The 25,405-nt window shown below is 39.4% G+C and overlaps 2 protein-coding genes and 1 long non-coding RNA gene across 8 annotated transcripts in view; 1 reads left to right on the top strand and 2 right to left on the bottom strand.

Moving 5' to 3' along the window:
- Positions 1 to 2,625: 2,625 nt before the first annotated feature.
- LOC111262834 (uncharacterized) lies at positions 2,626 to 8,572 on the bottom strand. Of its 2 annotated transcripts, none has more exons than XM_022837418.2 (3): positions 8,232 to 8,572; positions 6,306 to 6,606; positions 2,626 to 5,529 (listed from the first exon to the last, which is right to left on the bottom strand). In XM_022837418.2, exons 2-3 carry the CDS (start codon positions 6,331 to 6,333, stop codon positions 4,463 to 4,465), a joined length of 1,095 nt encoding a protein of 364 aa, XP_022693153.1. In that variant the 5' UTR covers positions 6,334 to 6,606; positions 8,232 to 8,572; the 3' UTR covers positions 2,626 to 4,462. The 2 variants fall into 2 exon arrangements, with proteins under 2 accessions (XP_022693153.1, XP_022693154.1); XM_022837419.2 differs by having other exon boundaries at positions 6,306 to 6,398.
- LOC111262835 (uncharacterized) lies at positions 6,637 to 24,853 on the top strand. The gene is made up of 2 exons (XR_002681880.2): positions 6,637 to 6,802; positions 24,337 to 24,853. It is a non-coding gene; the product is annotated as an uncharacterized LOC111262835 (long non-coding RNA).
- LOC111262832 (uncharacterized) overlaps positions 10,370 to 25,405 on the bottom strand; it is a 38,502-nt gene continuing 23,466 nt past the window's right edge. For all 5 annotated transcript variants that reach the window (XM_022837411.2, XM_022837410.2, XM_022837413.2 and 2 more), the window contains 19 exons: positions 23,204 to 23,373; positions 22,204 to 22,373; positions 21,680 to 21,800; positions 20,683 to 20,893; positions 19,878 to 19,993; positions 18,795 to 18,941; positions 18,295 to 18,395; positions 17,891 to 18,085; positions 16,424 to 16,550; positions 15,961 to 16,009; positions 15,664 to 15,795; positions 15,154 to 15,337; positions 14,803 to 14,939; positions 14,141 to 14,303; positions 12,935 to 13,214; positions 12,483 to 12,652; positions 12,067 to 12,175; positions 11,355 to 11,505; positions 10,370 to 11,213 (listed from right to left, as the gene is read on the bottom strand). In XM_022837411.2, coding sequence (XP_022693146.1) covers positions 11,007 to 11,213; positions 11,355 to 11,505; positions 12,067 to 12,175; positions 12,483 to 12,652; positions 12,935 to 13,214; positions 14,141 to 14,303; positions 14,803 to 14,939; positions 15,154 to 15,337; positions 15,664 to 15,795; positions 15,961 to 16,009; positions 16,424 to 16,550; positions 17,891 to 18,085; positions 18,295 to 18,395; positions 18,795 to 18,941; positions 19,878 to 19,993; positions 20,683 to 20,893; positions 21,680 to 21,800; positions 22,204 to 22,373; positions 23,204 to 23,373 — 2,940 coding nt within the window. In that variant the 3' untranslated portion in view covers positions 10,370 to 11,006. The remainder of the gene's footprint in view (positions 11,214 to 11,354; positions 11,506 to 12,066; positions 12,176 to 12,482; positions 12,653 to 12,934; positions 13,215 to 14,140; positions 14,304 to 14,802; positions 14,940 to 15,153; positions 15,338 to 15,663; positions 15,796 to 15,960; positions 16,010 to 16,423; positions 16,551 to 17,890; positions 18,086 to 18,294; positions 18,396 to 18,794; positions 18,942 to 19,877; positions 19,994 to 20,682; positions 20,894 to 21,679; positions 21,801 to 22,203; positions 22,374 to 23,203; positions 23,374 to 25,405) is intronic.

Below are 25,405 nucleotides of genomic sequence, written 5' to 3'. Positions count from 1 at the left end.
TCTCAACAGCGTCGAAGGTGATTTATGAGTGATCGGCAGTTTCTTTTATTTCCGTTTCCACGGTTCATTTGTATCTGATCTTATTCATCAAACTGGGATTCTATATTAGATAGAGTACTTTCACGCATGATACGTTATTTGTTGCAGCTTAACTCCAACACGCTCATAAATCTGCGGTCTGTGTGCACTAATGATTAAAAGGATAAACATCTTATATAAGATGTTTATCTTTTATTATTATTATTATAAACGGAAAGCGATTCATCTACAGCACCACCAAGGCAAATCGTGCACAGACTGAACGGGTGAAAGCTTCTTAAGAAAAGACCTTGCTCAATGGTGTCGAACATCACGCTTGAAGCATGGACCTTTGGATTATCGGAATCAGTAGTTATCTCTAATGCATGGTATCCAGATCTTTGAAAAACAGTCGCAACGTGCCGATTGATCCTGATACTATTCTTTCAAAGAGCTTTGTCATCGCTCGAATAAATAGGTTATTGTCAACGGTACAAACAATAAATTTTATTTTGGTGCTGTGGACCGGGACAATAAATACAACAGAAATTAAAGTTTTTAGATGGCAATGTGGCCTTCCATCCTACACGAGCGCTCACTCAAGAGCTCACATCTTATTCCAATCGCTGAAATCCGCGACAGCATTAGAACTTCTGTAGTATGGGAATGGTAAGCCATTCAGAAAACGTATAAGTTTCCGTCAACTAGAATGTCATCGTCGAGATTGTACAACGGGACCATAGGATTTTAATTTAACTTCTTGGTGCTGCAGAAAATCAAACCCCACGGGGAAGAAGAGCGCACGATATCCATTCAACCATCTCTACTCTTGAGATATGAAAAAATATCGCTACTTTACCAAACGTCAAAGGTTGTGCATAATTGGATAATAACATAAAAAGAGCCCTAACGTTCTTCTAACAGCTGCACTCTGTACTCAACACATTTAGTTTTAAGAATGGAATTTTCAATTATTTAAAGAGTGCGCTAGATATAGTTACGAAGCCTACTGTCATTTTAATGCATTTTACTCGCGGTGTTAGCGAAGACTGAACTGTATGTATACAAGTTTGCTTTTCATCGTGTTAATATCGAAGGTACCACAAAATACAAAAAAAAGAGCCCGTTGCCAAGCAGTAGGCGAATTTAGCAATCGGCAATATGCGTCTCACCCTTGTCCGTAACTGCCTCTGAAAAGTGTTCGACCTTCTAAGTAAAGCCCAGTTGCTACCCTTTTGATGTATTCTTTGCTGCAATCACTTCTTTATCCTTCACACTCCCATTATCATGGTGTTGAATTCTAGCCATCTTTTATTACCAACTGGTTAGGGTAAGAACTAATTTAGCCTTCTCGCTTGGGCAATGGGGCATTCCTTCAATCTTTGCTTGTACTTTGAGCGACGACAACTCATAACCTAGGATTTGCACCCCGTTCTCTTTTTTTCGGTCGTCCTATAAGCTAGGCCTCAAAAAGGAGGACCTGAGTTCTTTCTGGCGGTAGATTGCTAATAGAGTTTAATTGCACATGAATTCGATGACCAGCAGTGGCAAACGGCTTGTCCCTAACACACAAAACTAAATGAGGACGGTGAACGACTTTCTTTAAAATAAAAATCTGAAGCATAATTGACAACCCAAAATTTAGAGGTTAATAGCGAAAAAAAAAACTAGATTTTATACATTTTGAATAACTCGACCGTGTACCAAGCAGTCATCATCATTAGATGACGTGTTGATTTGCGGAGACAGCATTTCTAGCTAGCGGGCAATTTGAAACATTGGGACAATGACTTCGGCGCTTTTGTCATTTCAGTGTCTCAGAAATAAATGGAGGCTCTAACGTACGCACATAAAGATATCCTAAGGGTTATTACCATAGAAATACGCGTTCTTCTTTCGAGGGCAGGCACCTAAGATCGCACCCATCTTCGGCTACGGTGAATCGACGTAGGATAATCTTGCACATCACCTTTTCGCCTTCGCGAAGGGTTAGCTTTGAACATGCTCGTTTGTTCGTTTTTCGTATATAAGACAAAAGCAATGCTAAAAAAAACTAGCTAATTGCTGCTTTGGAACGAATCAGCACAGGATAACTTAACCGCTTCGAACCTCATAGTGGCTGCGTGATTAGCATTTGCGAGGAACTGGTAACACGTACGCTTACGTTTGTTTATTTTCCAAAACAGACCCAAAAAATAGATCATAAATGTGTCATAAAATTAACCTTAATGTAACGTAATTTAGTGTTCCAAATGTAATGCATATTTTTGCAAACGGCAAATTTGTCGACAAACCTTTTAGCAGGAACGTCGTCTACTCTCCCGACTAACACAGTAACTCGAAAGCGCACTTATAGACAAGTAGTACATTTTAAGGTAGAATCTAGTTATCCTAACTTAGTGCAGCATTCTAATTTAATAGACATCTTTGCATCTGACGACCAAGTTACTAATGCAGCTAACGCGTCGAGAACGCACCGTTACGCACCTGTGGTAGCATTTAATGTTCCCTTTAAAAATACTCTTTTCTTCTGTCGTAAATTATCCTCCATCACCTATAGACTTCGTTTTTTTAGGGTTTTCACTCAAAAAAAAAGTGTCGTAAACCTATATACATATAGTGTTTTAGTTCTCTTAATTTATTTAAGGTTATTTTTTACGTGAACTGTTTTATTTCTTTGTTGTCTTCTAATTACGGGTGACTTCAGAGATTTCGCAAAACCTTTGTATGAAAAAATGATATCTCTAATTTCCGTGTTTTGTTGAATCAATACTAATGTGCTTTCCATATTGATTCCAAATTGATATTAATAAATATGTATTGACTCAATATCTGTTTGCGTCGTCAGAGTGAAGTACAACAATGAACCACTTGAATACATTGCATTAATACTTAAATGTTGTGGCTATTCATTTGCACGTTATAATTATGTGTTTTTCGCGATGACATATGGATTCGATGACTGTCAGATTACAAGACATCGCGCATCTTGAAGAGCAACTTTAGTATTTCCTTCGAAAGTCTTAACTTGAACAAGGTCCAACTAAAAAGCTTTTTTCCATCAATAGTAAAAAATAAGATCATCTCAATTTTGCGTTTCTTCGGGATTGTAACGTCCCATATGAGTTGTCATAATGTAGCGATTATTAATAGCTAACGCTGGCGAGTGCATCGAGAAAAAGCGTTGGTGGTTAAGTGATGAGGTTTGAAGTGCCTAGGGGAGGAAGAGCGGAAAAACGAAACATTCGTGTTTCGTTGATGGTTATTTTCTATTCCATTAGTTCACATGGGCGTCCCACCATTCACTCGGATATTGTTGGACGGTGTCAACTTGAATATCTTTTAATGGACATAAGTGGGTTTTGCTTCGGTTGAAAAAAAAAATTATGTAGGTAAGTGGTAAAAAGAGGTGTAGGAAACCTATACGAACAACAATATAAACGTGGGAGTATGTGGATCTGATCAGGGTTTAGTAGCAACAATTACAAATCCCTGTATTCTTCACGAATTACAATATTCTTTAAAGTCATTCGGTCCCTCGGTGTAAATGCGTATCAAATATGAAAAGGTCACTTAGATGGTTTCTATTATAAACCTAGAATCAAAATCTAGCTAAGAGCAAAAATCCGTAATAACGGTATCAATCGTATCGTTTTTCGAATTTTATCCACATTATTAGAGTGATTATTAAGGAAATAGAACAACATTCGTGCATCATGACGCTAGTAGAACCACGGCTCAATACGTCTATTTGAATCCCGTGACATATATAGCACGTATTAATCATACAGATACTGATGACAAGATACAATTGCTATCACATATTACATTATTAAGTCAATTTAGAATTTAAACCTCTTTCGCCTCTTACAGAAGTAAATGTTACGTTTTTCACTGTTCTATAAACATGACTCAATCTAGTTAGCACCAATGGAATTATTACAGCAAACATTTCTTCAACAAAATACAACGACGGTAAAATCGTTTATCCCGTTGGGCTCCACCTGTTAGATTATGGAGAAGCGCCAAAGAACCTGCCACCATCACGAAATATTAATGGAAGTCGCTTGTGACATCATTGCTTATTGCCACAAATGCATAATGGAGTAATTACAGTATAAACTTTAATTTACGATGGAATATTTTCACTGTTCCACGAAATGGGTTTCCGCGAGATCTAAAAAATATTCGTACCTATGAAGCATCAATAATGCCCTTCAGTCGGGTGCTGCGGAGTCTCTTTCTCAACCACAGAAAGTGTGCTGTAAATGAGTATATAGGATGCGTCGCCTTTGTAATTATTTGAAAATGGGAAACGTAAATGCGTGCGTATGCAAGGGGACATTAATGTAATGAGTTTAATGAAATATTTCGTTAATGTACAGAAGAATTATTCGTGAGTGTTCTTAAAGGCTCAATATTCCCAACGCTCGTGGCAACACAGCTACTGACCAGTTACTTCACCATGCTTACTTCGCTTGTGCTCGTTGAGGTGAGCTTTTTGTATAAAAGTTTTGTCGCACACGTCGCAGGCAAAGTTTCGCTCACCAGTGTGACTGTTCATGTGGCGTTGGAGGTGATCTTTTCGAAGGAAGGCACTGCTGCAGAATGTACAGCGGAATCGTTGTTTTCCGTGAGATTTAACGTGTGCTTCTAGAATATCCCGATCGGCAAAGATTTGATCACAGATATTGCACTGAAATGGGATGTCATCGTGAGTGTCCTTCATATGGCGTGTTAGCCATGTTTTCGTCGTGAACGTTCGGCTGCAGATACGGCATTTGAGACCAATACCCTTATTAGCAATACTGATCGCTTTCTTAATGCTGCCCTTGTACGTGAATGCGTTGTCTTTGTTCTTGCTGATCTCCTTGATTCGGTTTTTAATGTGTTGTTTCATATGTTTTTTACTGCTTCGTGCGTGTATAGCCAAGTGTCTAATTAGATGCTCACGTCTTGAGAATCGACCGGAGCAGAGGTCGCATGCATAGCTCTTGTCTATATGCGCCTGGATATGGGCTGAGAGATGCTCTTCAGCCCCGAAAGCAAAACCACAACTTTGGCATTTAAATGGTTTTGGCCCGTCATGCGCCTTTACGTGTACCTCAAAGAACCGCAGCCGATTAAATGACATCGGGCAAAATGTGCAGGCAAATTTTTTCTTCTCATTTTCGGGATTCTGCTGCGCTTCAGCGTTCTTTATGTCTCGTTCTTTCGCTTTGCTAGCCTCAGGTATACGCCACGAGCGGTGCTGCTGGGCAAATTTTCGTGCTTCCATAGTATTCCAACTAACCGAGTCCAACAGTTTACGAACTTCGGCAGAGTCTCGATTGAATTCCTGTGCCATTGTCTCAACCAAATGACGGCACTCCTCCCCGTTTTGAATCTCCAGCTCGGCCTTTCCAGCGTCCCATTTGGTGACCTTAAGTACCGCAAGAACGTACCTCAAATCCACCTGGTACTTCAAAGCAAGCCGGCCCATTAACCGCTTGTCGACTGCCGTAACCCTTCCTGAAAGGTTAAACGTTTATAACAAAGTAGTCATTGAAACAGGGGCACTTGTCAAAATTGTAATTTTGAATCCAGCGATCATTTTTTCCATTTATTTTTTCGTCTTCAGGTTCTTTTTACAATCTATGCTACTAATGCGTGCATTACCTAATCTACATAATTACTTCTGCTAAATAAGTGGTACATGCTTAAATGAGGAATATTTTTATAGATGAAATACTTGAATACAAATAATTGCGGTCTTATACAAATGCGTATAGAGTTTAGATGTCCTATTTAAATGCACAATTTTGTCAGTATACGCTTTACTTGTATAAACGTTATAATTCGCATCAATAGTGGCCAAATGTTTTTGTTTTGATAAAAACGCTTTCAAGCAATTTCAGTCGATCTAAGCAGGTCTCGATAAAATGGAGCAGCTTAATGCGATATTTATACACGCTAGATGCAAGGAATAGTGTCCCTGTTCTTATTTTTTTTTACCAAATATGTGTATATCTAATGTACACGAGCCACAACGGACCAGGTTCAAAGGCAATGTGTGTACACGAGAGAAATACAAAGAAAATTATATCTAATATGAAACCTTTCTTTTCTTTTTATCTTTTCACAAGTTATGGCTATTTATCGAAGATACGGTTGGGTTCATTGGCTAATTGGCTTATGTACGGTCCTTATCTTTCATTAATACTAAAATTACAGACACCATAACAAAGATGCAGTTAATTCCATCAACTGCAGGAAAAGAGCCATAACACACAGTTTAGATTACTCACTTGCAACAGATTTCTCTTGAAGTTCCATAATTTTTAAGTTCTTTTCGGTGCTTCCTTCGATATATCCTTCTAACTCGTCGTCGTAGCGCACTTCTGAATATGGAGTGGTCACGTAAAATCAAGAACAAATATATAAACAGACAACATGAAAAAACATCAGCTGGAGCTGCTAAAAACTGAAACAGACTGAAGGTTTTCTGAAATCCAAGCTTTTACGGGCCTTTGCAGGAGCTGAGCGCGGGTAGCGCCTGCCGTACCAACGTGTGTTTTCGTGTTAGTTGCTTTTGTTGTTGATTGTCGTCTGCACAAGCACAAACCAACAAAGATGAAGTAAAAACAAACCTAAGATAAAGAAAAAGTGAGAGAGGAGAGGGGAGGGTAGGATCGTGCTGCGCTCAGCTTGTCTTCTGCATAGCAGAACTAAAAATACTAGCTGAATTAAGCCGCAAAGCCAACATCTTCTGAAAGCTAAACACTTGAGACCAACGTCGTTACTGGTATGCTCTTCTCCGTGATTAAGAAATTAATTAGGTCTGTAAGAGAGATGCTATTACAGAATTTGATTGACTGACATTACAAATAGCCTACGTTGTACCGCTCAATAGAAGCCACGTTCTCTTGTATCTACGAAAACTATGCATTGAACATTAGCATGCAAACAATACTGGTAATGGCCTATACAATATAATCTCTGGCCATCATCATTAGCGTTCAAATATTTTTATGTAAAAATTCGATATTAGCAGGAAGAACTCAGCATAAGTTAAGTAGTAAGTACCATGTAAGGGAAACGTGAAAGATTAAGCTGCCTTCCCTTGAGAGAACAAATCCACTTAATCACATCCCTTCTCTACATTTAAAATATTATTATTTTTATTTTTCATCATACCACCAGCGAGTCACCAGGCAAGATTAAAGCAGTCATTATACCTTATTACTAACCTAATTGGCATATTCCAACGTGGTGGTCCGAGCTAAAGCAATGCAGTTTAAAAAAATTATAGTTTAATTCTTTCAAAAAACACGAATTACATCAGCAATTGGTAATTTAATGGCCTTACTTTTATTCTATGCAAACGTTCCTTTAAATGCCTTTTTATAGTAAGGCAGCCGATTAGTTGTGACCGACATTACTTCTTCAGGGTGGCAGAACATAATTTGCCTGCCTGACCTTGAGCAGCTTCATTGCACTGCTTCTTGAGAATTGGAGTTTAAGGCTTGCCCATATTCGCTTTTATTGTTACACAAGTTTTACTTGACAAATTAACAAAGGTGGTCTACTTTAAGCAAAAACTTCAATCATACTCTTGGTAATCTTCTTTGAACTAGAAAGCATTCTGGTAAAAATGTTTCTCATCTTTTACTTTCTATATTTCGTTGGCTATATATATACATATATATATATATATATATATATATATATATGCTGTTTCCTAACAATACTCATACAATCATTGAGAGTTTTAAGAAGCAGTTTGTCGGAGGCAATAAGGTCAGCAATACAACAAATTTTTTTATTAGTTCACAAAATGTCAAATGTTGTTTTATCTTCGCTTATCGTTTTTGCTGTCTTTATGATAGTGCAGTGGATTACAAGCTTGCCTCCTAAAGTTAGGTACACGTGATGGGTTTGAATCCGAGCTTAGATACAATTCGTTTTGTACTAGAAGGGGCCAGCCGTCTAAAGTAATGCCAAGGCCTGTTTACCGAACGCAAAACACGAAAAACATGATCATTACCATAATGCATGGGTACTATTTTCGAATTAGATATAGCCAACAAATAGTATTTACGGAAGTAAGAGAGTAAACTATATTGTTGTTAACTAAATAGTTTCATCTTCGTTTCGCGCGCAGTGGAACAACCATTGTCTGACTGTTGTAGATCTTTCCAGGAGTCCCACTGAGAACTATTATCGTAACGTACCTGTTAACACCAGGCCACGTTAAGGTAGTACTTCATGTAACGGTCACTGGGCAACTGCTTCAGATTAGAAATCGCGTGGGAAGACTTTTTTGAAGCAGAGGTTTTTACTAAGTCAAACATAATCGTCTATTCACAAAATTTAGTTCAACGCAGACAGAAGGGCTCAGCTGATTCTTTCCAGCAGGCGGCGCTGTGAGGCGGACAACTATGATGACGGCGCCAAATTCAAATTCCCTCCTGAAAGAATACCTGCTACCAATCAACAGGCATAAACTGGAAAATTATGTTAAAAATAATATTTAGGACGCTGACGTCATGTGAAAATTGCATACAAAGAAACGCCGGCCCAGGAAAGATCTTTTTTAAAACGTACCTTTTTTTTAGTGTTTAAGAGAGTAAAAAGGGTTTATCAAAAATAATCAATATACGGTTAGCTTAGATTTGTGTCCGCGCGAAAAAAAATACATACGATACGCACAAGGGCGGCTCCGCGCAACAAACCTCGGTCCGGTATTTACTATAAACGTAACCAGGACGGTGCACCTGTGACCACTGGACCATGATATACAAACATTTTAGTCGCTTTAGGATGTAAAATGTTACATGTCTGCTTACCAGCAATAACGACTGAAGAGTAAGTTTTCTTTTAATTCGAAACATATAAGCAGATATATTAGTGATACTTTGATCTCGAATATTAAATGAATTCATTCAATTCACCATAGCCTTTGCTACCAAATGAAAGTTGAAGGAGAGGCATAGCTGTTTGAATGTTTTAAAAGTTTCCTTGGAAGACTTAAGACTAACGTGACAGGATGTTCTCATTGGGAAAAACCTACCAATACAATATAATCAAAGAAATGGTCGTTCTTCGCCTAACAATGGATGCAGTGTTTTACTCGGATACCAGCAACAAACTTATTTTGCGTTCGTCATCATTTTTCAGGGCTTTCTCTAATTATGCACTTGGCCTACTTGTTTCTTCTGACCAGAAATTTTTAAGCCAGGTGTTAGAGAAGCGGCCCATCCATGTTTTAAGACCCTATTTACGGTTACTTATTTCATTCGCTAGTAATAGGTAAAAATCTAGGGGAAAAAAACGTCTAGAGAATACGGTGGAAGCGAAAACCTCCCATTCAAACACCGCAATGACTTTAACAATCCTCGTCGCTATGGGACACCTGACAGTTTTGTAGAAACGGAAGCTTCCGCTCCGTTTGTTGAATTTTTTTCTGCTGGATAACCTCGTTTAATCTATGCAGCTGGGCCACATGCTGATCCTTGTTGTTTCATTCTTTTCAAGCAGTTTCTGCTGTATAAAGGCCTTCCAACCGCGCCGAACGCAAACTATGGTCCTTTCAGATAGAGATTTGACTTAGCTTAGTGCCTCCATGTAGTTTCCTGCTATCCATTCCTGTCTCCACTTCATATCGACGTGGAGACATATTTTCTAGCTACCCGTGACAATTCTGTGTGGACGCCTGTCATTGTAGCTGCTCGTCGCCGAACGCGATGTTCAATGAAGAAGCAGTCTTATTTTCTTGTACGCTTTACGCTGTCCGTGGCACACCCAGTCTTCTAATTTCTTGTAAAATTCCGTATATTTAAGATGCTTGACAATAGTCTATTGTTCGTAGCTGATTCTCTTGATTCTTTCGTTATTTAATTCTTTGTTATCCGAGTTTCTTATAAGCCGCAGATGGCTGACTGAAATAGGAGTTTGAGATTTTGTCTTTAAATCTAGCAAGCCCCTTTGAATAGTCTGGTCCACCTGTAGGGTAGTAATGACCTTACAATTGACTTGATTTACAGTTCATAGAACACGCAGATAAACATCTTTGGCTTTTTTCCGGGTTTGCCCGGATTTAGTCGGGCCAGCAGGTATATATATATATATTGAACAAAAAAAACGTTTGCATACATTAATGAAAGAATGGGTCAAATGTTACGGAAACTGTTTTCGAGATTTGGGGTCATTGGGTTTGCTTTTCTGTAAACTCAGTATTGCTTACCTAGTACTGCTTACGCAACTTTTTTTTTCTCTCTTTATATTTTAGAAATACGATCACTATTAGAAAAAAAAAAAAAAAAAACGAGTAGTACCATTACTTGGAAAACGCACGCAGAAGTACCAAGTAACCAAGAATACATCGACAAAACCCATATGTTTATTTTAACCGGTATATTTATCGCTACAAATAAGCGGAAGAATCAGTTTATAATGTATACAACACTCATGCACATCTCCTCCAGTAATAGGTATAAATTATACTAAAACAGTGAACCTATTAAGACTTGAAGGTCAGCAATTTTGAAACAGACGCTATGTAGCGGTTCTTGTATTTAACTGATCTTTACTCCAATGGTCTTAATCTAGAATAGAAGTTTTTTTGCGTCACGCTGGCAAGTACAGGTGCAGAACCGAAAGTTAGTATCAATACATGAGCCAACGATGTGTTCAGAGATACTGAGATAGGACGAGACAAAGAACTCAGTTCGGTTCGAAATGACCGAAAATAAAACAATTATTTTTTAGCATCTAATGCTATTTATACTTTTTATTCGGTATTTTGTTCAATCGCTTGACTTTCTAAACTATCATCCCAATGTTGCAATGCACTCGAGGTACAATAGAAAGAATACTTACACAAATGAAAATATTTTTAGTAATTTTAGTAATTGCAACAAGGTCCAATAATGTATGCTATGTAAATAGAGACGTTATGACAACAAAGTGGACGAATTCAATATTTTTTCTATCTTCATAATGGGCACTTAAAATCTATCTGTTTCTTCGGATTCTGAGCGTGATGCCTGCTGCGATGGGTGCCGTTCGATGGGTCTCGTGGCACGTCTCGAATCGGTGATTACCATAGCAAACGCACACTGAACCCTGCAAGCCGCGTCTTCGAAAATCTCAGAATTGTGTTGCGTTTTTAACAGAGCAAAGCAGTCTGATATACGAACCGGCGTGCAGTACACCTAATAGGTTGGGCAAATGACAATACAAGTAGGCGTGAGTTTAAGAATATATGATTTAAGTTACGCCGAAGTAGGAGACATAGGAACGGCGCATTGCGATATCAATTGAAAAAATACGAATATATATAATAAAGAGCTTACTCCTTCAGCTGTGCATGTACAGCTTCTGCACGGAGATACTGTTAGCGACTGTCCTCGCGGTATGTTCTTTGCTTGCACGGAACACGACTCCCCGTCTCTCCAAAGCTTTAAGTCCAAGGATGGTAGCGTACTGCATGCAACTCGAGGATTTCTGTATTGTGAGGGTCAAGATGTTCGTGTAAGTTTGTAAACTATATTTTGTAAGGGGGTTAGCCGCATAAATGTTTGCATGAGAGATGCATCAGGCACGTACAGCTTCCCAGCAACAACAAAGTGAAGAGCGGCCATGGCTTTTCATACAAGACGTGAAGCGTATTGAAGAAAAACATTGCCATCATTAAACTGCTCAGAGAATCTACTTAATCCACATGTTTAAATCTGCGTTAGCTTTGTAGTTATGTAGATGGTTTTTGCGGTTATTATTTTTAACGGGTGGCCCACCAGGTAATGAACAGTTGGCTAAATGGAGGTGATGATGCTAAAAAATTATGGGGTATGATTGCGCATAACTTAAAAATGGCATTCTCAACGCTAAAAGTCGTCCGCGATACGCGGATATTGTAAGCCCCACTCATAGTTTTTTAAGAACCTAAGAGCACTAAGAAATATTTAAAGTATTCGACCGTTCTTTTCAAATCAGGCTCTGGTTAGGACTATTGCTTTTAAGCTGGTTCTGTTGAGAATAGATTTGTCTGGTAAAAGGACCACTTACAGAAAATCGTCGATTTGGTCGAAAGCATTCTTCTGAACTGTCGTTATCCGATCAGAATTATCACACAACAGCCGCGACAAAGTCACTCCTCGAAGACCTGCCAATTGAGCTGCCCATGCGTTCAAGACATTATGTTTTATTTAACACTGGCTTAGCGCAACAATAACTTTGAAGCAGGAAAAAGTTACTTCATGTGAAACCTCGATTGAGACGAAGCCTTGCAGTATTTGATACGTTAATATCGCCAGAAAGCGTTTACATTGTGGGGATGCTACATGTGAATCATATTCACGTTTTGTCACTGTTGAGGAATCAAAATGGTTCGAACTCTTATTAGAGTGGTATCGTTAGTGGCACATCGGAGCCAATAGCCTGCCATGTCCTTGTATAACAGATTAATTCGTTAGAACTCTTACCTTCAGAGAATCTAACGGCTGGATCGTCTGTCTCGAAAAAGAATCGATCTCCTCGTTTCATTTTGGAGAACTGGGCACCGATAAGACAGGCGAACGTTGGCCCTACTACAGCTCCATGGAGTGACCGCTCCGCAAGTCCACCCGTGAATAGATCGATGTCGTCTACATGGCTAATTTAGTAGTGAGAACATGTTATGGGAAGGAAAGGTTAGCTCCTTCGTTGTTAGTTTACCTATCCGATCACTCAGATGATTCGCATGAATAAAAACAATTACGGCACAATATCTACAGAAGCAGTTTTAAGCCGCTTTCAAATTTCCACAATTCGGGAATTTTGTAATTCATTGGAAAAACAAAAAACGAGTGTAGTTTAATAGAACGCTCAGAAAATTAATATCTCATAAAAAGCTCGACCAAGTGTTTTCTAGTTTTTGTTATTATTATTAACATACGCATAAATAAGAGCCAGGCGATGTCTAACAGCCTCCGGTATCTCCACGAGATCCTCGAATGACGTTGCTCTGTTCAGATTACATTTATGGCGGTATTCGTTATAACCACTTAGGCCGTGGTCTCTGGCGCGCTGAAGGTTCAACGCTATGAGATCCATGCCGGAGAAGGGCTTTCTCCTTTCTTCGAATAGATGATTCGTCACCTCCTCAGTTACCGCGCTATCGAAGTTCCGCATCGATACTGAAACTAGCCCGCGCAACATCGAATCAATTGCGCCGGCTAAACAATGCAATGCAATACAATACAATTTGAGTGCCTGGTAACGAAAGCAGTAATAATATCACGTATATATATAATCTATTCATTATATCGTGTGAGCATTATTTCCCATTTACTTTACATCAAGCCCTTGAAAACTTGAACTATATAGGGTTACGACCGTATTTAGGTGCGCGGACGTCATTTAAAATGGATTTAAAGAGAGAGATAACGGGATAATAGAGCACAATGATTAGATCCCACAGGAAGTGATCTATACATTATTTTAGCTATATTTTTAGATAATCCTTTCTGGCAGTACTACATATAGCGATGTATCGTGCCATAAAGTTTATCGTGATTGTATCAGAAATCCTCTAACTAGAATCACAGAACATCTTCATAAGTAACTATAGTAGTATACGTACAACGCTGATACAACTGTTGATAGTTACAAGATTTATGTCAGCATCGAAATTTCTAATTTTTCAAGTCGATAAAAACGTATCAAACTTTCCCTGGTGAAAGTTATACAATTAGAAATGGACTGACAACAAAACAACAGTCCATTGAGCTATAGGGAACTATATTCATAGTGATCGTTCTGCCGAAGTTTCTCTCTAGAGCGTACACATGGCCTGATTGAGGGCCTGCAAACTGTGTTGGTTTTGCAACACGCCAAATTTATAAGCAGGCGGACCGGCATTCCGTTTTGCAAACGGCCTTTTATTCCTCTACCTTCGATAGGACGCCTTCTGTTTCCAGCTGCTGAGAGAAACGTCCCGCCTGCTCTATATTCATCTGGAATCGGCTAATGCTAGAGCTAAGCGCACCTTTTTTTTGCTCTGAAATCTTCTTAAACATATGTCTTCAATATATGAAAGTGATCGTGATCCCATGAATGGCTACGTAAGTCTGTTTGGCTGCGAACATTGGCTAACTCTTACGTCTGTAAAGCATATCAGAGTTGAAAAATCCTTTGCGAAGCTGTAGAGCTTCCGGCCGCTGTTCATCGTATTCATTTCCGAGAAGTCTGAAGAACGGCGCAATCAACGTGTGGCCAAAGCGGAAAGCAGCTGTACTGAACTCATTCCATACACTTGGGTCCACCTGTACGTCCATTTACGGAAACAAAGGCAAATGGGCATGAATATCCAATCTAATTCACTGACTGTGCAAGCGTCCAGTTAAATTCATGCAGAGAACCCATGAGACATGCAAAACGTGCGAATAGTACAAGATATCACTATGTGAAAGACACTTGTGTGAAACAAATGTGGGCCATATATATATATATAGGTTAGCTTACAAAGCTTGGTCACCATGCAGTACAACTAAAGTTTTACAGCCCATTGACATCCAACAGTATTGAACTATATAACAAGTTAATTTTCTGAACGGATTCCGATTCTGTTTAACGCCATCTCTACAACGGCAAACATAATTCTAACCACCCGGCCTTCTTTCGACGCCATCCTAACGGACGCGATTATCCTTACGATCCTGGTCAATAATTCTCATTTATATTATGAATACAATGTAACAAGTGAACCCAAATATACTTAATGCATTTACATCATAGCACAAGCCACCCCGAATATACCCATACCTCTGGGTTGTATGCGCGAGAATACCCGTTGGAGGCAAGATTGAGTTCATAGTGGTCCATAGTCGCTCTGCCGAGCACCCGAGGAAGAAACTCCCCATAGGTTATCTGTTGCATTTCAGCCGAAACAATTCGACGACCTATTTGTTGCATTAGGCGTAATCATGACAAATAGGCAGAAAGAATAGTCATTACTGAGTTGGCTGTTTATATCTTAATACTTTAGTCAGACAAATATGAACAGCACAGAGATGTCAATGTAAGACGATCGTTCTTTCCTGAGACCTATCAAGATAATCATGATTTCTTAAACTATTACTAGGCCTATATATACGCCTACCTGATAGGACATACCTTCTTGAAATAGCCGTTCGTCCTCCCAATGCGGGTTGACACGGGAAAGCTTTTCCACGACACGATTGTGTTCTCGAAGTAACATGGTGTGAATTACTGCCAGGCCAGGCTGTTCTGACACGCGGTCGTCGCCTGCTGTGAAGCACAAGCGTGACGGCGCACGACACTCCTTATGCGTTGCCGTCTGAGCATCAAGACAAGTTGCATTTTAGGCAACAACAGACAAATTCAATGAATAAACTTGTTTTTAAAAGTTTATCCATTTAGTTTGTCAACAGAAGATAGCGATAGTGATTACGTCTTTCGCATAATAAATTTCAATCAAATCCGTCAGGATTCAGGCAGACACTGATCGATATCTGGTTCAGCTGGAGTAGCCGTGTGCATCTATAGTACAATGTGAAAAGATCAGACGAACTATCCAAATCGATTGGTTGGATCAATATGAAAATAGTCAAAAAAACTTGTTCAGGGAATATAATAACTATGATATAAATAAAATGACTATACCTGTGGCGGAAGGGGCTTTAGGCCGATCCCGATATTTGTCACGTTGAGTCGGCCACCACGATAAGACCGAAGGCGTCGCATTTCACAGCGATTTGAGCCGTAAACGGCTGAAGCATCGATAAATGCAGTAACCTATAGATGTAAGGATGGTTAATTATTTCAATAAGACCAAATATGCTATTTACTCGAATCTCCTAGTTCTAAATGGCTTCTGATGTCATACAGACTCACAATCGCACCTCATGAACGCCACGTTATCAACTGTAAATTCATTATTATTATAATAAAAGATTATACCTGGTTAAGTTGCTGACGGGCGCCTAGATTTTGTTGGCCAGGCAGTGACCTACGTTGCAGAAAGCAATGAGCCTTGTTAATTATTTCTATTGAGCCGTCTTGCCCTAATGACCTGTTTTGCGGTAACCTTAAATAAGGCCTCTTGAATCTACAAAAGCCCAACACAGTATTTTTTCTTGTTTAGAAAACTGGTCAGTTCTACAAAATAGAAGAAATATTTTTCATATAAATTGCTTTTCTACCACACCCTGAGAATAGTGCCAACAAAAGGCTTACTAACGTTTTTGCAAGGTTCTGCTATATTGGATATAGTAATATATCATGCAAAGCGAATGATGTTAATAGTTTTCCTTAGTTCGAAATGGCTTTATATTTAGAATAAGTAATATACGAGTGAGCCCCGAACCCAAAAAGGTTCGTTGCATTTATTAAATTAAATGTAGTTTAGCCAGTCAGACTTTACCTCACAAAGCTTATACAGTTATTCGATCCATCAGGCTGTCGCGCAGGGAAATGCCGATCGCCCGGGGGTATTTTAATTGGCCTGCACTCAGGATGAACCGTTGTAGCAGAGTCGCAACGTTTGCAATCTGCAAGCATTTCAACGATATTTTCCAAGACATGATTTATTCTTATGAAGAATAGCTAATAACAATTGCTTGTGTGCCATTTGAATGATACCTGTTAACGTTTTTATTTTTTTACGTAGCTCGATCGCGAGCTCAGGGGAGAAAATGAAAGTTCTAGTTTTTGAAGGGCGACAGTTCCCACATTTTATAAAATAATAAAAATAGCTATGGCGAATAAGATAGCAAATAAAAGCCCACCGAGAGATTATAGAAGATACTACCAAAACCGAATTAGAAAAGATTAGATTCTAATACTTTCTCGTATTTTATCTCATACTAGGAACAATAAGAGATCGATATTTTCCCAATTATGAGATTTCATTGTTTTCAATTTGCATTTTAAGCTTTGCTTTCAGCCACTACTTGGGCCCGATTTGGCACAGTATATTCTTACAACTGCGTACCATAGTTTATTGGCCAGCACGTTCTCTATTGTATGGTTCTTGAAGCCACCGTTTTTTAAAAACGATACACCTTCTTCAAAACCTAAACTCAATAAAAACAATACAACAACTTGTAAAGTAACCGTTAATATCAAAATTTGACCTTTGGTACAATTCGATAGAAAAACAACAACTTGTCTAACAAGTAACTGTTGGCGGCGGTAGCAGTCAGTGAAATTATTCAATTCTTGCTTTCCGGACTCTATCGAAAAATTACGACAATGACCTAATCGTTTTCCTCATGTGTGTTGTTGAGTTTGTGCCGAGTCATCTAGCGATTATCGTAGCGGTGCATCGTGTTGCCCCACACGGGTGCAACCAACATCGTTTCACTATTCTAATCCAGATGTAACATTACGTTACATTATCGCATCGGTAAGAGGATCCTGCTCATTTGTAAAATTTATGTGCTGCGATGAATAGATATCATGTAGTTATTTCCCGGAAATCTATCACTCCTAAAATATGTAAGCGACCATTTTCCGCCGATGTTAACTAATCTTGTCAGCGTCCTCTTCCCCCGAGTTTAGCGTTTGCTACGTTTCAGTGCTACCTTATTTCTGATGGAATCGTTCGACTGCAATTTTATCTGACAGTTTCCGATTCGTCTAGATGAAAACATTCTTCTGCTGCGGCGATCCATGCCGTCACCGACGCCGATAGCGTTACAGACGCTTCGTTCTCGTTGTCTTCGTCAAAGTGACTCACGTTTGATAATACATCATCCGTGTTCAGTCTGTATGTAACTGTTAAACCGTATGCTCTAATATGGTAAAACATTTCGTAGACATGTAAACATTTCTCCCTGGCTGTTACTAGACCGTTATGGTGTTAATTTACGAATGCAGTTGGTCGTACTGATATTCGATTTGTCCGGGTATTCGACCATCGGTGTGAGCGTGATATCATGGTCGAGAAACTGGCCCCATTGCATAAGCATCAGAGTGTAACGACGATGTGCGTCGGCGATGTCGTAATGTATCGCTGTGGACACTGCTCGAGGATTGGGCAAAGGCTGGCCTGTCGTGCCAATCGTCGCCATTTCCGACACGCCTACACAAAAAGGATGAAGAGCATTGTACATGTTTTTATGTGCGAACATAAACAGAGGTATCTCGAAAGTCCATCGAATCGTACAGGCAACAATAGGCCCAGGCGATAAAGCGATTTAAGCTGCTACTCGATTTCGATTTCAATACGGTTGATTAAAGGATACCTAGCAGAATTAGGGCTCTTAAGTCAAACAAATATATTAGGCTCACCGTCGGAGTATTTAGCCGGGGCAAGCCGAGCAAATGGTGTGAGCGATTTCCCGAAAAAAGGGTAACGAAGATTATTGCACCAGCCGGTCATTGTGCGGAATCTTCAGGATATTTGAAACGCAAACTGTTAAATTCACTATTGACTTATTTTTAAATCCAGCGCAGAATAATATTGTTTTAGTTTGCCCAAGGCGGCACTTTGTAAACCTACGTCTCAGGAGCGAAATAATAGGCATGTTTAGGTGTATAACATATTAGTTCAATAAATTCTCAATACGTCTTCTTACAAGCTCGTTACCCATACCGAAGCAAATCATACGGGTAGGGCAGATCTATCAACTCCAGCACTTCGCGTTGCCAAATTCATTCCGCTGGTCACACCTTGAATTGTGACCTCTAAAAAGCCCTAAATGTCATACAAACCTATTTACTAATTCGGAAAGTGTTATATATTCTAAGATGCGACTAAAGCCAATCGCAAGCCGGACAGGTAGGCGTACTTTGTAGTGTGATCACAAGGCAAAACGGTATCATCGCAGTGTCCAGGAGTTCGCGTGGGCCGTAAATCTTCGGGTAATCCGACTGTTGCCAACATTGCCAACAGATCTTGCATGCTATCCGCCTCACGCTCACCGTCTCGATCTGAACTGTAAATCAAATCCAGAAATAAACACAAATATCACCATTAGCATGATTTGGGAGCTCTCCGTTATTACGGCAATAACCAATGAAGGTATTTCAAAACAAAGCTTCTGTCAGAACGGATATATTGGGGTGTTCGGAAAGGCTTCTTTGTGCCTTACCAGGCCGTGGTTATCGTGACGTTCTTCTATCTGAAAATGTACTTTAAATTTCTAAAATTTGTGGCTAAAAACAATTGTTTTAGATAGCTACTTTTGCGGAGCTCTAAAAGTTAGCAGTACGCTAGGTATGACAGGTGTCATGACGATGTCATAGCTGAAAACACTATTCAAACGTAGCTGCAACGTTTCAACATGGCATCCTAGGCCCAAAGGAGGCGTCTTGCTGAGGTTTTTTGGAGACGACGTGTTTAGGTCGACCGCTTTTAGTAAAAGATAGGATATTGGATAAATCTATATCTCTGAGCTATAAAGTCCTCATCGAACACAGAGCAAACCTTCACTTCTCCTATAGCCATCTTTGTAGTCCAAAGTAAAGGTCCTAACTTTTTTTTTGAAGCATTAAAACGAAACATTATAATTAGTGTTTGTTATAGATTAGCATCACTCTCCGGCAAATGCAACTGTTTATTATATGCGTAGCAGTAGCATACGACGTCTGCACCGCACGGTTAAAGACTAAGCATTGATCGAGGACATACAGGCACGCTTTTGAAGCTAACACTCGCTAGCCTATCTAAAGGGTCTATTTTTTTCCTATAAACTTAATGAAGAAAACACAACGAGAATGTTTCCGGTAAAAAAAATATACGATATAGATTTATATATAGAATTGCAGCTATGATAGGGTTATCCATTAGACATCGGGCAACTGTGAGCGTCAGAAGAGAATACGCTCATGAATTCGAAACTGTTGTTAAAAATTTTAGCTCTTCCACTTACGCAAGAGTATGAAGATAGTTGAAGACAATTCCTTTCGAAGCAAGCTCCAGCAGTAGTGACTCGTTAGCTAACCTCAGTGCATCTTCACTTGGTCGAAGCAGAGCTGAGAGAACGGCCTATGTGTACTCATGTTTTAGGCACACGCGTACAATAAAGAAATCTATTTAATATCATCGGTGACTGCGTTTGTGAAGTTAGTCAGCGCCAAAAAGTCATTCAAGTTCGTATGATATGCAATTCTATCTAAATAAAAAGTAGTTCAGTCCTATGTTTTCGAACCGTGCGAGACATTCCTAAGATAGCTAAGTCACTGTAATTTCGTCGACAAATTACCACTTTGTCATAAAATATTATTATGATTTTTATTCGCTAAACATATCCGACGTAGCGGCTTGCCCTAATTGAGCTTTGTTACCTATCAGCATTAATGAAAACTAATCTTATTTCATAAAATCACAATTTGCTTTACAGTCGATATGAGAAGCGCGTTGATTAATACGGCTGGGAAAATCAGAAAAGCATACACAAGTGACGAGGAATAGGGGGCGGCAGAGAATGCAAATACAGAAGGCCCGACGAAGGCCCTAATCTCTCCACGCAAGCATAATGTCAGCTAGAAATCGCCGATATACTGATATTGCAGCAGAATCAAATCGCAGCTTATTAGATGTCGATGGGTATAGCGAAATACAATTTTTATCGTTTTATCGGCCCGTCTATATTGAAGTTCACTTCTGCTGTCAATGCCCTCGCGTTCTCGAAGAACTGGCAAACTTATGCTAGATCTAGCCTAAGTAATTCTAACCTGAGACGACGCTTGATCTGGACTCCCTTGCCTCTTTTGGAGACGAATCTCCTCTCGACGTAGATTATCGAGTTCTTCACGCGCTATGCTCAGCTGTAGTTTAAGCTGGTCCCTGCTAAACTGATCAGTGAAATCCGCTGAACGCAACGACTTCCAGGCAGAGAAATCAACCCGCTCCAGCCCAGGTGATGAACACGCCTCCTCTGCGTTCCTGTTCAGTCGAAAAACCATAATCAATCTGTAGTCATAAGAAGCCTCGTATACTCGAATTTCGCCATTTCTCTAAAATTCTTGTAACTAAATTAACCTCAGGCCAAAAATTTGCTTCTGTACTTCTTTCCGAGAATCTGCATCGGACAACTGCAATCAGCCTTTTTTAGAACAAACGACAAACTTGTTTCCGAAGGGGCAAAAGTTTCATTTTTGGGATACGAGAGAAGGTCAGCTAGTTTGGACTTTGGACTGGACGAACTACACAACCATTAAAAAGTTCTTCTTTTATCCAAAATTGACGATTTATCTTAATGCCAATTTTCATGACATTTCAAAAAGAACATCTTCATGGACCGAAATGGAAGACGCTCAATAAGGTTTATAGTTGTAGATCTCTCTAATTTATAAAAATTATGCAAAAGGGCATTTCTGATAATTCTGGATTTTTAGTGCGAAAACTGGCAGTCGTTTGCGCTAGGGGAGTCTCTAATGCTAATGGTTTGACCAGATAAACCTTAACGGTTTATTTTTTTAGGGAAGTTTGAGTACATCTCTCTTGGACATTTCGGACGTCTTTAGTCCTTATACTTCTTGGACCTTCGACATGCTATCGGCCCAAAATTTAACTTCGCTAAGTTTTTTTGTGTGGATCGTATTTGAGTAAGACTTTAACAGGTCAATATTTACGGATATCGCTTAGGGCAGGGTCGATCACGCTGCGTACTAACCTATGAAGAAGTTGGTTTAGTGAGACTGGGTTAATCGTACGCAGTGGACTACTTACAAGAACGGGTCGGGCATAAAGAGCGAAGCAGGTTGTAGCTTAATAGCGTCCCTTTCAGAGGCAACGGTGTTATCGCAGATCAAACGGGCTAAAGATACTCGGCGGATTTGCGCGAGTTGTTCTGCATGTAGGATGACCGGCGATTATTAAGCAAAAGAAATGGAATGACACAATTCACTCGTCAGCATCAAACAACGATTGTGCCGAAACAAAACTTTTAGTGCATTATATAGTAGTTTATCAAGAGGCCATCGGTATTGCAGTGCGTTCCTATAATGGTACAATAGGTAAAGTTAGAGTCACAATAAATGGTTTATAGTGAAAATCGGCCGTTGATACGCTTCGTTTCAGGCTGGGGCCAAGCCAACTGAGGTAATGCTAGCAACGGGTGTTGTAGGTTACTTCGACAGACAGTGTCCATTGTGTTGCCAAAGCGGTATTGAAGTATATGTTTGTTTGTATTTATAAAATCTGTAAATAGTTTGGTAGATCATATGTGTAGGAAATCCGTTAGCCTTGCTTACCTTTACTAAACTTTGAGGGTGGTAGATCGTTCTCATAATAGAAGCGGTCTCCCTGTTTACTTTTCTGAAATTGCAAACCTAACAGACATGCAAATGTAGGACCAACGACTGCCCCTTCCAGTGGAGTTTCGACCATCCCCCCAACAAAAAGGTCCACATCGTCGACAGATCTGTACAAAAGGCCCAATGGGACGAAAATGAATAGTTAGAATTGAACCAGGTGGCATCTACAGGCACACACTATATTCTGTTCACAGCTTAGTAGAAATATTTGAACATCTACCAAGCGATCGAATGCGTCCTAAACTGTATATACACATGATACCATTAATGACTCTTGTAACGAACGAAAACGTCTCTAGAGAACCAGTTAGCTCTATAGCCTGAAAAAAAAAACGATACTTTTTCCAGAAAATGTACAAGACCAAATTTAAGAAGCATTTAAAACAAAGTTTAGTAAATCTCGTCGCTTTAGTGACCGACTTTGACCTAGCGATTTACTTTTTCGGATATTTTAATAGTAATGTAATTTTAAGTTTACGAATAGTAGAGGACGCATTTTACTATCAAGCGACGGCGATACAGTGCATAATCTAAATATAAACATAAAAAAACAGCAAAAAGTACAATAAAAACACTTATAAATAGTACATAACTATGCATATAAGTGTTATAGAGCCTGGCAGATGTCGAGGCATTGATTCATACAGCTTCGCACAGAGAGACAAAATTTAGGTTAATCCAGTCTATTTTCATACGGATAGTTATATTTGCGTATTTCGTTAGCAAGCGTTTGTTGTGATTGGCGAAAAATATGTTCAGGGTTAAAGTTAGCGCGTACGTTTAATGGTCGATACAGTTTTACCCCCGAGTACCTACGTAGACCCATGATTTGCCACTACTCTATGTATAATAGAAGCTATTTCTACTTGGCTGCATTGAAAATAAAATGCATTGCTATATATATATTACCTACGACTTGCAACGGTATGATACTTACGAGTATAAAGACGCTAGGTTTTTAGCAGTTTCTGGGGTTGTGATGGAAGTGAAATCTTTGAATTGGTGAAGTTGCAAATCGAGACCGCAGAAGCGGCGGAACGCTGTGTAACCAGGTATACCATGATCGCGGCCTTGCTGTATTAAGATTGAGACATCATCTAAGCCCACCTGTCGCAGATCGCAATAAAAAAAGTCCAAGTGCAAGAATAGATAAAAAGCGACATTTGAAATTTCTTACCCAGTACAAATTTGGACTACGATTGTATCTAAATAGTATGCAAAAACTGTGTGAAAATTATTTACTGTTTATCTAGACAAATTTTTAGTTGGTACCAGAGTATGTTATGCATGCACGCCGCGCACTAATAACGGAGGCGGCGTGTAAGCTTCTTAAGTTTCTATTACGTCTATAACAATTACATGCTTCCACTGTATGAAGGGAGAAGAACAACAAAGGTTCCATTGTAAAACAATAAGTAATGAGCAACAAGGCACCTCATATAGTTTTCATATACGCCTACATACTGTTAGCCCATAGTGTTAAATGCGTAAGTATTCACGTTGACACATACACGGCGCCATAGGACTATATGGGCTTATGGGATCTGTTATTAAGAGAAAGGAGCAAAACTAGCATTTCTATTCCCGAGTTCAAAATCTGCGGTTCTATTCTGCAAACACTCTCGAACTCATACAACATTATCACCAAATCGTCATTGCTTTACAAGACGCTATCTATCTTCGTTCCACCATTTAGTCTTTTCGATCTCCGACAGCATTGTCAAGTGAATACAACCAGCGTTTAGCCTCATCTGTTGAAACAGCTCCCGGACCACCCTCTATATCTTCGACATCACTGATAACTATAGACAAACAGCCTTACCCCCACCTCGTTGCTTTATAGGAGCAATCCCCGAAACACTCTCTTTCAATTGATATAGAAGATCAACCTTAAGGCTGATCACTCGGCTTATATGGCAGCGAGGTGTCCTTGCTTGAGCGTCTTCGGGCAAACTTATTCGAGGCCAACTTCCAGTACCTTACAGTTAGTTGCCAGATCTCGGTACGTAGTATGTAACTGAGTTCCACTAAAGTCTATATTAATGTAACTTAACATATTTTTATCTGCAGGTTCTGACGTGAAACGCTAAATATAGCGTTTCTGATACGGACGCGAAGCTGTACGGTGGTGCTACATTGACTAACGAGAGCACGCGTGGATGCTGGGAGCCAATTGACACGAGAGGGAGGTAAGACGCGTGCAAACAGTTTAGTGGACTGCAAGGCAACGGAGTTCGATTTCTACGAAACTACAACTGTGATTATGATTAACTCAATATCAATCCTTCTCAAATAATAGCATTTCGTACGCTTTCTGCTACTGGGCCAAGTTCTGCGTTTGGGGAAGTTATAACTTCCGGTTGCTAGATCCTGTAATGAAATAATTTGCGTCTGGAACTTGGCATTAAAATATGTAAATCTTTTTAATTATGCTACTAATGTTCGCCCTAAGCAATTACATATGTGTATGAAAAGTTCATTGTGCATACTTGAAAATAACTTCAAGATTAAACTTAAAGACGAAACACATTGTGTCCAAGGTTATATGTCCTACGATGAATAAAATTAATAATCAAGCAAAACGTAACCAATATGGATGTTCATGTTTACACGAAAGTGTTTCTTGCTTTTAACATAAACGCTATAAAATCAGTGTGGAGCAGAACAGATCAAGTAACCAACGTACTGACCTACCTGTTATACTATAATATGTCGTAGTCTAGCGTTAAGTCTATGCTCTTGTTTACTATCAGCACTTGTTGCCTATCAGGAAGTTACTTGGAGAGATTTCTGCAGTACAAGCCCTCTCGAAGTGTCAACCTGTTGCTTAATCCAACACTGTTGTCAAGCTAGGCCCACTTCGGATGCTACCGGCCGAGCCCACTCCCGTACGATATATCCTTATCAATATCAGTGGTCTGTTGTATTCTTAGTTATTTTTACTAAGACTCACCGAATGTATCCCCAGTAATTGACAAGTTTCTTATTTATGAGATCTCGTGTTCTAAATTGAAATGTAAAATTCAACAAAATACGAGGAAGAGGATGAAGGCGTATGGAGACAAAAGCCGACAAAATAAAGACATGCATATTTAATGGTCAAACAGGACATATTATGCAGGACTGCCGGGGGCACCAG

The sequence above is a fragment of the Varroa jacobsoni genome, unplaced genomic scaffold (genome assembly GCF_002532875.2).
Source record: "Varroa jacobsoni isolate VJ856 unplaced genomic scaffold, vjacob_1.0 scaffold_706, whole genome shotgun sequence".
Taxonomy (NCBI): Eukaryota; Metazoa; Arthropoda; class Arachnida; order Mesostigmata; family Varroidae; genus Varroa; species Varroa jacobsoni.
The sequence above is the reverse complement of the archived record's forward strand: the minus strand, read 5'-3'. Positions and strand labels throughout refer to the sequence as shown.